General features: G+C 39.9%; 1 protein-coding gene and 1 long non-coding RNA gene across 3 annotated transcripts in view; one reads left to right on the top strand and one right to left on the bottom strand.

Annotated features, from left to right (window-relative positions):
* LOC134491810 (uncharacterized) overlaps window positions 1-8,654 on the top strand; it is a 27,255-nt gene extending 18,601 nt beyond the window's left edge. For both annotated transcript variants that reach the window (XR_010067365.1, XR_010067366.1), the window contains exons 3-4: window positions 54-171; window positions 5,751-8,654. This is a non-coding gene — a long non-coding RNA (uncharacterized LOC134491810). The remainder of the gene's footprint in view (window positions 1-53; window positions 172-5,750) is intronic.
* The window catches only part of ST8SIA3 (ST8 alpha-N-acetyl-neuraminide alpha-2,8-sialyltransferase 3), a 26,438-nt gene continuing 18,310 nt past the window's right edge, over window positions 6,100-14,227 (bottom strand). Inside the window, exons 3-4 of the mRNA XM_063295795.1 lie at window positions 7,745-8,302; window positions 6,100-6,382 (exon numbers count right to left, since the gene is read on the bottom strand). Coding sequence (XP_063151865.1) covers window positions 6,100-6,382; window positions 7,745-8,302 — 841 coding nt within the window. The remainder of the gene's footprint in view (window positions 6,383-7,744; window positions 8,303-14,227) is intronic.

The raw sequence follows: 14,227 nt of genomic DNA on the forward strand, positions 1-14,227 counted from the left end.
ACTTCAGCTGTACAGTTGAACCTGCCATCTTGACTTTTTTGATTCCCTTGCAGATATCCCTGGTATTTTGCTGCTAAATTTTGGTACGGTGACCTCAGGAGGAGTCCAGAAGCCAGGCTGAAGACCATGGCATAATCAACCTTGCTGTGCTATGGCTTGCTTCTCCCGAAGGTATATCAAATTATTATTCACTGCCATCTTTTATTTCACCATCAGCTCAAAAGCAGGGGAGAGGGTCAAGAAAGGCAAGATGGCAATCATGACCACACAATTAAAGCCCTGTCCCTTTTGTACATGTATCAACACCAAACATGCATGCAAAGGGCTGGGCTTCAGTTGCACTGTGGAGACTGCCATTTTGCCTTTTTTGACACCTATTCCCCCTGGACCCTGCTACCGCAGATACCACAAGGGAATAATAGAAACCCAGCATCAATGGCACTTTCACAGTTATCTGGGTTTAGTTCTATAGAATAGAATAAATAATCTGTTGTGTTGAGAAAGAGCAGGGAAAAGTGGGCCCTGTTCTCACAACACATCTAACACAGACACTAAGTTGGTCCAACCTGCTTACTGATTACTCTGGTGGCACCAAATTACAATAACTGGGTCAAAATCACCACTCTGGGGTTACGAGGTCTCACCCACTTTTCCAAGACAGTCTTGGCATCCCATGAGCCTTTGCACCAGAGTAGTCCTGCTAGGACTTCATGATATCAATAACCTCTTCCTCATCTGCCAAGAAGTAATCAATGAACGTGACTTGAGCACTGCAGCCAAGCAATTTTTGGGAGGGGTGTTCTGCACTGCCAGTTCTTGGCAATGCGTGCTGTAATGGAGAGTCTAGTTCTATAGTTATTCTTTCTCCCCAGCTTTGTTTTTTTCTTGGAGGACAAGGTATGCAGAATTGTCAATTAACTAGGTTTAGGTACTGTATTTCCACAAGATGGCTATGTGGATGAAGTTAGTTTAATGCTGCGTATGACTGGGGTGAAATTCAACCCCTTGGGCGTTAACTAACTCAGTCAATAAAAACCAGAGTGTACTTAGAAGTGGGATTTGCCTGGCTCAATCAACCTTGGTGACGGCCATGAAGTTTTAATGAGACTTTTACAATTTTGGGCTCTTTGGTATCATTGAACATTGACTCTCATGCTGGTTGGAGATTATGACAATCCAGCTGTAATGGTCTGTGGGAATATCCTTGAGACACAGGAGGAGGAAGAGCTGTAGCCAGGGCAATGGTCAGATAAGAGACATCTCAGCCCATAGAAGGAATGGGGACGGAGAAAGCATCTCAGAAGGAACCCTCCCTTGTTCCCTGAAAAGTAAAGGCAAGCAGGGAGAGATGTGCTTTCAGACTTGCAAGATTCTGTTACTGTAACCTTACAATAAAGGTAGTGTTAGTACTCATGGTTTTGGTTTCTTCTCCAGACTATTTCAAAGGGCTGACATCAACCTTGCAAGTCTGAAAGCACATCTCTTCCCCCTTGCCTTTACTTTCCATCAACACAACTGGATGGTACCATATTGGAAGTTGTCCGACCAATCAATATTTCTTAAAAAACATGAAGTCTATTATGAAAAACAGATTGAAGTGCCTCTGATTCTTTGAAGTTTATATAGCATCACTTACACCAGATCCAGACCAATGAAGTGGAATTCCTGTTTCTAAATACAAATGGGCCTGTACTTTTCTGTTGATTATGATTTAGATTACAGACTTAATGGTTTTTTAAACTGTAATTTTGGAAGATGAAAGGTCTAGAAAACATCTACAACCTACTTTAAAACATAATTGATTAATCACATGGGATTTACAACCTGGTCTAAGGGAATTTTAGTCAAATCTAAATCTCATTGACATTATGAGCCATCAAGTCGCTGTCGACCCTTAGTGACCACATACAGTAGATAGATTTTCTCCATGAAAGCCTGCAACAGGGCAAAGCGGTCATAAATGGGAATGAAGAAGTGGAGAACTGTGTAGTTGAAAAAGCAATTGAAGAAACTATGGGTGGTAGTTCAAATCCTGTGGCTATTTGTGGAAACAAAATGGATCCATGTGATACCTGCTGAGAATACTGTGGCTTTCCATTGTTGGAACCACTGACATTGTTGATCTAAATCCATAAAGCTGTATTTATGCAGTATTATAGGCATAAATAGGTGGGGGAAAACTTGGCAGAAGATATGTTCCCCACTGATTGAACTTCACTCACAGAGTGGCAGCCCTCTTCCCGCCACCCAATGGATTACAGTTTAGAATTGCACAGATAAGCAAGTAATCATTTTAATTAATTAATTTGCATCAATTTTTGGATGGATAAAGTATTTCTGAAGCGAGATTACAATATGGTTTTTGGAGAAAGCGCATATGTTATAGCAGTGATCATATCTGAAGATACATTCACGTTTATTCTTGGACGAGGAGAGGGCAAACACCTCTTTCAAGATGGAGCTTTATTTCTTTTGTAAACATGTCCTGCAGAACACGTGTTTGTGTGTTCACACACACACACATACCCTAGCCGACTCACACTGCATTTGTTGTTTGGATAGGCAGGAATACTCTTTAATTGCTGTAATTTTTAAAATCCCATTAATATAAATAAGTCATTGATCAAATGCTGTGTCCTTATTCCCCATGCTGGGGAATTTGGGGAGCTGAAGTCCACACATCTTAATGTTGCTGAGGCTGAGAAACACTGCTTCAGAGGAATAAATATTAAGGACTGAATTCCTAGGAAAGCAGTGATTTACAGTGGGTTAGAGTGTAGAAATGACACGTGCTATCTAAAGAAAAATTCTAAAAGCCATTCCAGGTTTGGGGGGAAAAATCTTTCAATTACGTCAGAGAAGTTTTTGTAGCATATGCACTGAGGCAGAGGTATGGCATTTGGAAAGTTAGGGTTGTTGTGATAACCAGGGGATGTCCCCCAAATCTTATTAGTTCATTATTTCTTAGATATAGAAATTGTTCTTCAGTAGGAACAATGATTTAATCCAATAAAGCAGTGTTTCTCAACCTTGGCAACTTTAAGATGTGTGGACTTCAACTCCTAAAATTCCCCAGCCAGCCATGCTGGCTGGAGGATTCTGGGAGTTGAAGTCCACACATCCAAAAGTTGTTAAGGTTGAGAAACAGAGAAATAAAGCATTGATGATTATTCCATCTGTGGAACGGCTACCAGATCTAGGCTGCAAAAAACCAGACAGCTACTAGATGGCAGAAAAGTGACACAGAACTCCTTCCTTGCTGCCATCTAGTGCCACCTTGATTTTTGCAGCTTAAGTTTGATAGCCTTATTCAACCTCAGCAGTCACTGATCTAAACAGAACATTCCTGACTCATTGCAGTAAAGCCCAACATTTCCCCTTAAGATAATGAAAAACTCTGAACTGTGGAGCATAATGGACACCTTGAGACTCAGGGGCCCCATTCTGCTCAGCCAAGTGGCTTAGGGATTGGACCATCACTTCTCTGCAATTCACATCTGTGCCCCATCAGTTGAAAAAAATGGTCTTGTCCCTGGAAGGCTTTCTTCTCCTTTTGGAAAGAGTGCTTGAGAAAGGACAAGATGGCCCCCAAACGTCTACTTTGCTATGTGTAGAGAACCACAGAGAGGGCCTTGGAGAAAGAATGCAGCAGTCAGCAAAGATGAATTAAGCCCAGGAAAAGAACAAAGCGTTAGAGAGAACTTTAAAATGACTCTGTCTTGATGCTGCTCGGTGTAAGAAGTAGGGAGGGGAAAATGCTGTCAGGCGTTCAAGACTGATGCCAGCCCTTTGAGGTACGCCAGGTCAGGAAACAGACTCAACAAGAAATACTGGAACTCGAAGTGCAGAGTGCTTTGGAGTGAGTGGTTAATAATTAATACTAATAATAATAATAATACAAAGAGTGAAAATAAAGAAATAATAATTTGCTATTAATAGTTATTGGAGCCTTAGGTGCAATTCCAAAACATCTGGAGCATCACTTGAACCCCATCGGCATTGACAAAATCACCATCAGTCAATTGCAAAAGGCAGCTTTACTCGGAACAGCTTACATCCTGCGACAATACCTTTAATATTATGAAACATCTACCTATTCCAGGTCCTTGAGAAGGACTCGATAGGTGGACAAAAATGCCAAATGCAGTTTGGCTGATTGTGTGACCAACCATAATTCGAACTTGAATGCTTATGGAAAAAGAAATCTGCTGTTATACCAGTCGTGACTGGAGCCCTTGGAGCAATACCTAAAGGACTCCCTTGATATTTGGAAATTTTGAATTTATCAGACCTGAACACCCTAATTTTACAAAAAAATACCCTGCTTGAAACTGTGTATATTCTCACATGCTACCTTAATAATTCTTAGGTCCTGGGTTAGGACTTGAATCATTAAGTTTTCACCAGTCTTTGACTGTGAACCTAATTGTAGATTACCCTAAAATAATAATGATGATGATGATGATGATAATAATAATAATAATAATAATAATAGCAGCAGCAGCAACAACAACAATAACAACCACCACCACCACCTTGACCCTCAGCGAGGCACTACCTTGACATGGTTGTGGGACTTGTTTGCTCTGAGGAAGATGAGAGCTATGCCAGAGGTTCAACCATACTGGACAGGTCTCATCAGGAGCCAGACAAAGAAAGTGTCTCATAAATAACATGGTGAGATGTCAGTTGCACAAACCTATACCGGATCAGTTGCTGCCCAGGTCAACAAGGACCACACTAGGTGTTGGGATTCCTGGACATCTGGTGACTCTTGGGCCACAGGGCTCAGGACTGTTGTCTGAGTAACCAGGGCCAGCAGCTGCAGGACTCCTGAAAGAGACGTTGTGTACCCGTCGCAAATATACAAAGACTGAAAGCAAAGAAATAATAACACACCTTATTGATATAGCCTATAGTAAGAGACTCCTGAAAGTCAGAGCATTTTCCTTCCCTTCCTCTTATATCAAAGACAGTCAAGGCGGAGTCACTTTAAAATTCTTTCAAATGCCTTTTTCATTTCCTGGGCTTAATTTATGTTTCTCTAAATGCTGCCACGTTTTTTCTTCAAGGACATCTCTGCAGTTCTCTACACTCTGGAACCACCAAGGGAGGGGGATTTTTTTTTTTAATTTGCAGGAGATAATTGGCAGATGAGGAACATGCTGCTTCTACTTAAGCAAACACACTGTGTGCAAAATGATGGTGTTTTTGCACAAACACGGCGTGCACAAAATTATTTTTATGCTGATAGTGGCTAGTGGCAAAGGGCCACATTAGCTGCTTCATTTGAACTGCACTGATAGTAGCTGAACCAAGTGCTTCCAACATGGGATATGGAAAGAAGAAAGGGTTTTTAAAATTGGGTCAATGGCCAAATTGCCATTTGGGTATTCAGCTGACCATTCCTGCTTAAATGCATGGAAAATGTCTTTGACTTTTCCTTGATTTTGACCTCCAAAGAGAAAAACTAGACTTTAGGAACAATTCAATAGTCCCTCAATGATGATACATTCTTAGTTATCTTAATAGGCTGATATTGCCATAGATCATCATTCAGTCCAAACATCGGGAACAATTCTCAGGCTGACCATGAATTAACACAAGCATGTTCCACTGTTCATAGCAATAGCATAAATTAACACCCGCCCCCAAAGAAATCCCAAACCAGAAACAACAACAAGCTGATCTGAATAAGCAAACACAGAAATTTTAACAACTGATATTTTCACTTTTTTTTCCTTTTGCAGAATGTGAAAAATATATGACTATGAAAATACTTTAATATTCTTGGCAGCATAGCTAAGAAATTGAAAACTTTCTGCTGTAAACAGCCTTGACTTTCCGGCTGCAGGAAGAGAAGAAATGCTTCTGCGTTGTGGAATAGGCAAAGCCACCCTCCTAGGCCTTGAAATCTGGCAATAGATGGGAGACTAACGGTAAACTTCTCCAGAATTCAAGGCTTCCCCACCTCTTTGCTACCCATGCTTTTTCCTTTTAGAATTCTGCTTTGAAGAATCACAAATTCAATTGGGGCACTTTTTTTTTTCCCTTAAAAAACAACAGCAACAATCTTTTGGCACTTCAAGTATGAAATCCTTAGGCACAGTGGGATAAAGTCAGTTTTGCAAGTCCTTCGCTGTGCATTCGAAAGAGCTGCTGGAATTCAGCGGGCAGCTGATGAGATTCTTGCCACTTGGTGGTGAACTTGGTTCCCTTCTTGTCAAAATAATGGTAGGGGAGATCTTCCCGATTGTTTGGGTTGAAGCCAAAGGGCCAAAACCCGTACAGGTGGATTTCATCACAAATAGCTGATGCGAGGGTGTACATCAAGATGCCTGTGCTGAGTCGCTTGGGAGCCAAATGCTTGTTTTTCCAGTACCTGTAAAATAAGAAGCCATAAAGTATCATTATTTCCCAGAAATCCTGTTCCACATGCCTACAGCATTCTCTCTGAGGGATGCCTTGGTAGAGCAGGGCCTTTTCAGTGGTGGCAATTCTAAGTTCCTCTACAGACATATCCACCCGACTCCTGGCTTCTAGCTGTTCAATGATTTTGTCAAGATCACCATGCTGGAAATTGGGATGCTGTTATCAACCTATTTTGTTGCTTATAGTTCGTTTATTCTTACTTTTTTGCTTGATCTTGTTAGCCATCTTAAGGAATTCTTTTTTTAATGGAAAGGTTAAATATTAGAATCAGTAAATATCCCACTGTTTTAATTGCAAGTTTAAAGCAGCCCAGTGATTATCATCCATGCTGGCTGATAACACAAAGGATCCCCACCCTATTTATTAGCTGATGATGCATCTGAACAGATTTCTGCCCCTGCGCTTCTTATTTTTGTCCATAGGGAATTGAAAATATTATAGAGTGATGGGCTTTGGTTTCATTTTGTTGGTTCTCAGTCTTTCCACTTTGGAAAGCAGAACTAAGATACATCATTTTAATAGAGTTATTTCAGTGCTCCTGCATGGTTTTCTTTATTGTTTGATGCATTCAATAAGCATTTAATTTTTTAATTAAATTCTTCTTGTGTGACACTTTTTCTATGAGTTGTTTCAGATGCCCTTTTCATATGAAGAAGCATGGAAAATCCAATAAACAGAATAAATTATTATTATTATTATTATTATACAGTGAAGGCAAAACTTTATTCTTGCACTAGCAAAGATGTTTATCACCTAAGCTTTTTATAAAGGAAACAGCTTGATGAGTACGTATGTATGGATATATTAATAATTTTTATACTGCAGTTCGCTTTTGTAACTAAGCTATATTTGATGTGTTTACATTTTTTGTTGATACTTTATGTATTTTTAATCACCATTTTAGCTTTGAAAAAAATGTCATTTTAAGTTTTACAAATGATCCTGGGAAGACTCTATTCTGAAGGCTAGCATAAACATTTAAAAAATTAAATTAAATTAAATTAAAATGAGAGCCAGTTTGGTGTAGTGCTTAAGGCACCAGGCTAGAAACTGGGAGACTATGAATTCCACCTTGGGCACGAAGCCAGCTGGGTGACCTTGGGCCAGCCTCTTTCTCTTAGCCCTAGGAAGGAGACAATGGCAAACTACTTCTGAAAAACCTTGCCAAAATAATCTGCAGGGACTTGTTCAGTCAATCTCTGAGAATTGGACACAATTGAATGGATTAAAAAATAAATAAAATAAATACCCTTTGGTTACCCTGCAAATGACCTAAGCCAGAGAGTTAATGATGCACAATAGCAAATCGCACCTGTTAACATGTTGCATTATATTTCCTGGCCAAGCCAACTGGACTTTTAATTGTCCTCGATGCTCAATAAAGAAGTCTACCAAAGTTCTTGTAATAGTGGCTGAAGTATGGAAGAAAAAAGCTGGAATCCAGAGAATAGCTCCATCAAGCTTCTTCAAGCTTAAAAAAAAGTTATTGCGATCTTGAATGGTCAAAAGATTGTTGTAATACTTCTCCAGAATGCTAGGGTTAAAAGTGGTGATGTTGGTTTTCCTCCCAACATCTTTCTGGAATGCTTCTGTTGGTGCAAAATTGCAACGAAAAACAAAATCGTATTTGTCTATTTCCTGTCCACATTGACTGCCAAGAAGAATTCCACTGTTTCCCACCACGGCGCAAATATTGTAGTGTTTGTTTTGAATTGGCGAGACATCTGGAAGCAGCAACCGGAAGCTATTGCTAATGGAGAAAACATATTTATGGCTGGAATAATCATAATGCATCAGCTGTCCAATCCGAACCATGTTCTTTGTCAAAGAAAAGTTTTTGATCACATCAACGTGCTGAAGGATTTCTCGTCTAAAAACAATAACAGAAAAACAGTTACAGTGAATGGTCTCACCTGAAACATCCAGTTCTTGGCCGTGTTTTGAAATCTCTTAAGTTAAAAGACTAGTCTTAAAAAGAGACGTGGACCTCAAGCCTCTCATATATTAGGTATGGCATACTGTATGTATGGATTTGGGTGGTCTTTTTGAAAATGGATAAACTTTTATCATAATGTGCATTTATATTTTTTCAGAGTAGTTGAATGAACCATTAATAGCAAGGCTGAGGAGCCTGATTTTCAACTTGATTAAACTTCAGCTTGATTCTAACTGTATTCCATTTTATTTTCTCCTGATGAAAAAAATAAAGCTGTTCATTCGTCTCGGGGTGTCCATTCTAATCCTTTGAGTTTAATGTCTGAGTAGAGGGCACGCACACAAAAATCCAATATGCATGTGTCCACAACTGTACAGTCAATCCAAACACCCACTGCAAATCTGAGAATTGATTTTGGAAAAAAGAAAACCCAATAGAAGCTATAGAATACAGGGCGATAACCAACAACTCCAGAATGACCAGAAGATCTAAAATATAGTATGGCTAATATATTTTAATACACCATTAACAATTTAGAGTACTTTAAGACATCTCATACCCAATTTCTCGTCAGGACATGTCTCTGTTGTACTGTAAAAATGTTCATTTAGCACAACTTGAAATCAAGGAGAGGAAAAAGCAAAGCTTTAAATAAGCAATAGACTGAAAGAGTACTGCAAATAATGTGTAGACTATATGTCAGATTAAAAATATAAACTATAGAATCCAAATTTGGGATGTACTGTAGCACATTTCTATGTATAAAATTGTAGTGTGGAAACGTTTTCCAAATAAGATTGAATAGTATATCAGATTTACTTTTTAGATATGAGGTTATTCTAGACATCGAAGCATATTCCCACAGTTTAATTAATTTTCTATACAGGGGATTAGAAATGTTTTCCAATAAAAAGTGTATAAAACCCTTGCAGCTGTAATCATATACAATGCTATTTCAGTATATGGGGGGGGGGGGGACTGATCATATAATTTGGGGCTACATTAATTTTTCTGCAAAGGATTGACTTAGACTGGATCTGTGATTTTAATATCTTGCTTTAGCCTCCCCAAAGACAGCATAGGTCTGGATGATGAAATGACAATAATATTAGGGATGCCCCTATTAATTTCCTATTAGAGTTTGTGCACCCTAAAGTAGACTCCTTCAAAAGCAGGTGTGCAGTCTGATATCAAGAGCACCACCATTTTCTGCATTCAGTCAGCTGTTCTGCCCTCTTGAATTCGACATGAGCACAGCTTTAGATGTCCATTCTTAATTTTTGAATTTCTTCCTTTTTTTATTTCACTTCACAACTGCTTCTAGCCTTAAAAAACTGCCACAGAACTTGTCATAGAGTCCTTGTTGTCTTTCATACATTTGCATTCCTATTCCAAATTCATTATATGCTTCATTAAACAAGTGTATTAGGCTAAGTTGCAATATATCTTTAACTATAGGCATATGACTTGACTTCTAAACCCTATTCCCCAACTGCACATTACTTAACAACTATGCAGCAGTTCAAATATCATACCTTAACTAATATCCTAATATAACTTAAACATCTTCTGTGTTACCATGAAAGAAGATCTAATTTTAGCTATTTATTAAGCTGCCATATCTTGGGAAACTATTTATCTATGTATGTAATTTTGTTATTTTGGTTTGGAACAGTTCTTGTTGAATTCTTCATTCATATAAATTTTTGCCTCATTTTATCAAATGTCCCCATCTTGGAGGCACTGGTTAATAGATTGTTTTGTATGTTGCATCCCTGGATTTTTGGAGCTGGGACAAGTGTATCAGATAGGAAGACAGGACTTCAGTCATTCCCTGTTGGACAGGGCTAGTTCTAAGGTTCTGAAGGCCCTTAGTCAAGCTAATTTAAGTTCCTCCCTGCAAGATGGAAAAGGAAAAGAAGGGATCATAAAACTGAAGTTTGTCTTAGACTCTATCTGATCTTCTTGGATGCTGAGCCCAAGGTGGAAGTGATTCCATTGTCAGGGCAGTGAGTTCTCTGCTGGTCTTTGTGCCCTGGCAAATGGCAACCTTCCCATTCTCTGGAACCGGCTCTGGTGCTGAATGAAGGTTGGAACAATTTAATTAATTCATTAATTCAGTTTGTATATTGCCCAACTCCCAACGACTCTGGGTGATTAAAAAGAAAGCATGAAACTATAAAACAATAAACACAATTCAACAATACAAGAAGAGGCAACGAAGACACAACCAGGCAGCAACAAAAACACACCCACTTCTTGAAAGGGGCCACACGTATCCTAGCCAAAGGCATGGATGATGAGCCAGGTCTTCATGGCCCTCTGAAATGCCAGTAGGGTGGGTTCTACTCAAATCCTGGGGGGGACCTCATTCCAGAAGGCAGGTGCTGTGATAGAGAAGGTACACTTCTGGGCTTCTGATTGATGGCATTGTTTAATTGAAGGAATCCTGAGCATGCCAACTATGCCAGATTGGATTGGCTGGGCAAATGCTACAAGCGATTATTCCAGTTGCCCTTTGCCTTTCTCTCTTCACTGACAGTAGTACAGGCAGTGCTCCCATTCACCTCTCTCCCTGCAATGCTATAATACCTACTAATGGGAACTTCAAACTCCATAGTTTCAAGATACCTGAGACGTGCCATACAATTTCAATGGGAGGACACTAGTGCCTTGATGTCAATCTGCTTCCTAGGTCCCTCAGGTAGTTGGATGGAAATCTTCTTGGCAAGCCTGTGTCTTCACCGACATGAAGTCCAATGGCCAGTTATGTTGTTGTTTATTCGTTTAGTCGCTTCCGACTCTTCGTGACTTCATGGACCAGCCCACGCCAGAGCTTCCTGTCAGTCGTCAACACCCCCAGCTCCCCCAGGGACGAATCCGTCACCTCTAGAATATCATCCATCCACCTTGCCCTTGGTCGGCCCCTCTTCCTTTTGCCCTCCACTCTCCCTAGCATCAGTTATAATGGCCAGTTATACATCACACAAGATGAAATGCAGCACTGAAGTAAAGAGAGTGCTAATAATGTATATGTGTGTATGAAAAAATAGCATTCATTATGTTCATTTAAACTAGAATGCAAACCATCTCACCATTTTGGGAAGTCTGTGACCAAGCTGAGTGTTAACAGTAACTCTATTCCTATGGTATGTTATTTTTAAGCTCATAACTAAGTAGCCCTTCAAATAGTGAATTGTGTTTCTTTAATCTAGATCAGAGTTTCTCAGCCTTAGCAACTTTAAAGTATATGGACTTCAGCTCCCAGAATTCTTAATGTGTTAAGGCTGAAAAACTCTGATCTAGATATATAACCACCCTCATGTTTGATAGGGTCTCATTCAGGTCTGGGAAATGCCTAAGCTTTAGAGGTGCTACTGGAATTGATGTCTTGCCAATTTGGAATTAATCTGCCAAAAAGGATTACTTTTAGGACCTCCACAATGCCCTTAATCAACCAATTTTCCAAGAATGTGAAGCATGTGTGTGCAGGATTGAAGGCTTTTATTCACTCAATTTCTGCCACTGCTTAGTGATGGGATGTTATTGTTGCCATCACTATTTGGTATTTGAAGACACTGTCTAGGAATTCTGGGAGTTTTAGTCCCAGAGGACAACAAGTTGAGGAAGGACGGAGTAATGCATAACTCATTGATTAACAAAGAACTAAGATCTGAAATGTATTATCCTACAGAAGAAGGCAATCTCATGCTTGTGAATCCATTCATTAGGATCAGCCTGCTTTTCTCCATATGAAGCTTACATTATTTTAATAATAAAAGGCTGATCCTAATGGATGTATCCACAAGCATTTCAGATCTTAGTAAATATGTCATAATAAAATAATGATAATAAAATAATGAATGGTAATAAAATAATGAATGAAAACTTGACACAAAACAAGTGGAAGCCTCCAGCATATTTTCCCCCCACAGTAATTCGGGAGCCCCCACCCCCCAAGACATTCTTAGAAAATAAAAATGGCAAATATCTGTAGCTTGAGATGTTGTTAGGAAATTATTTCCCATCAAAGACAGAGGTAAACTGTGTGGGAACAAAAACACTTTATAGATTTATTTTATTCAAAGTACCCCAAAAGCAATTACAGCTGTGTTAATTTGTGAAAAAAATATCCCACAGCTCCAAATGCCATTTTAGGCTGTCTTTGAGCTGCAAACAGATGGCTGAAAAATCTGCTTAATATTTTTGGATAGTTTTGCTCTTATTCCCCTGCTACTGATTTTAGCAAACTTAAAGAATAGTTATGGAAAACTCAAAAGTTTGTACATTCTTTTGTACAGTTTGGCTAGGTCTAATAGAATTGGGCCTACCCTGTAGAATGCAGTCATAGACTTGGGATTATCCTGCAAATAGAGAATTTTAGATCCTGGGGCTAATGGTCTTCTTGTGAGGAGGAGGGTTTTCCACTCCAACAAAATCAGCTTCTGTTTGCTCATGTATTCCTGATAGATCATAGCAAAAACAAAAGAAATGAAATAATTGTTTCCTTCTGCCTGCTCTATGCTAAAGATAAAGTAAAAATCCTAAAATCAATTTCTATAGGAAGGAAGGAAGGAAGGAAGGAAGGAAGGAAGGAAGGAAGGAAGGAAGGAAGGAAGGAAGGAAGGAAGGAGGGAGGGAGGGAGGGAGGGAGGGAGGGAGGGAGGGAGGGGAGGGGAGGGGAGGGGAGGGGAGAAGTAAGGAAGGGAGGAAGGAGGAACAGGGAGGAGGGCGGGAGGAAGGAAAGAGGAAGGGAGGGAAGAAGTAAGGAAGGGAGGAAGGAGGAACAGGGAGGGAGGAAGGAGGAAGGGAGGGAAGGAGGAAGGGGAGAGAGGGAGGAAGGGAGGGAGGAAGGAGGAAGGGAGGGAAGGAGGAAGGGGAGAGAGGAAGGAAGGAAGGAAGGAAGGAAGGAAGGAAGGAAGAAAGGAAGGAAGGAAGGAAGGGACAATAAACGATCAATCCTAGCCCATTCCTGTCCAAGTACTGATACTGACCATATCTACTATTGGTCCTATCACCTGCTACTTTTCAGAGCATAATTTTTCTGCCCGCAAACCTGTGAGGTCTGAGCTCTGGTGCTGAGAACCCCCTCTAGCAGCATCACTATTTGGAATGAATGAAAATGGAATGAAAATGGAATGGAATGGTTTGGCTGTCATTGCCTGGAACACATGACCAGTATTTGTCTATTTTCTTCAAACTCACCATATATGTTTTCCTTGTCATAACTTATTTCTTTTCTAGTTCTGCAAACCCAAAGGGGATCTTCCTCTTGTGTGCAGTTGACACAATTTGGATCAATGTTTGATAAATATAGTTGCAATGTAAGATTTATGTCTTGTCATTTCTCCAAGAAATACAGATGGCAGGAAGCATAATATATTTCATAACCTTTTCAGCGATAAACAGTATGTTAATGCCATGCCTTCTCAATGGCAGCACCTGTCCTATGGAACAGCATCCCCCTGGATATTGAGATGGCCCCCACCATGTTAGCCTTTCACAAGGCATTGAAGACTTGGCTGTTTCCCCAGTCATTTGGGTCAAGAGGTCGATACTGCTGCTGTTGATGGCAAATAGGGTTAACATTTTATCCCTGGGCACCAGGGAATTATGTTTGGTTGGTTTGTTTTAATCTTGTAAGTCACTCAGAATCACTTATGTGAGATGGTCCGCTACGTAAATCATATAAATAAATAAATGTGGGCAAGCTGTGGGCTATCCAAAGGTGCCCCCAAGTACTTTCATGTTGCTCTCTGGAGCTCTGCAGGATTAGAAAAATTACCTGCCATTTCCTTTCATTTTCATTTTGGGGGTGGGGAGGTGTAACAAGTGAAACAGGTGTTTTAAAAGGGTCCC

This window comes from Candoia aspera, chromosome 2 (genome assembly GCF_035149785.1).
Source record: "Candoia aspera isolate rCanAsp1 chromosome 2, rCanAsp1.hap2, whole genome shotgun sequence".
Classification (NCBI taxonomy): domain Eukaryota; kingdom Metazoa; phylum Chordata; class Lepidosauria; order Squamata; family Boidae; genus Candoia; species Candoia aspera.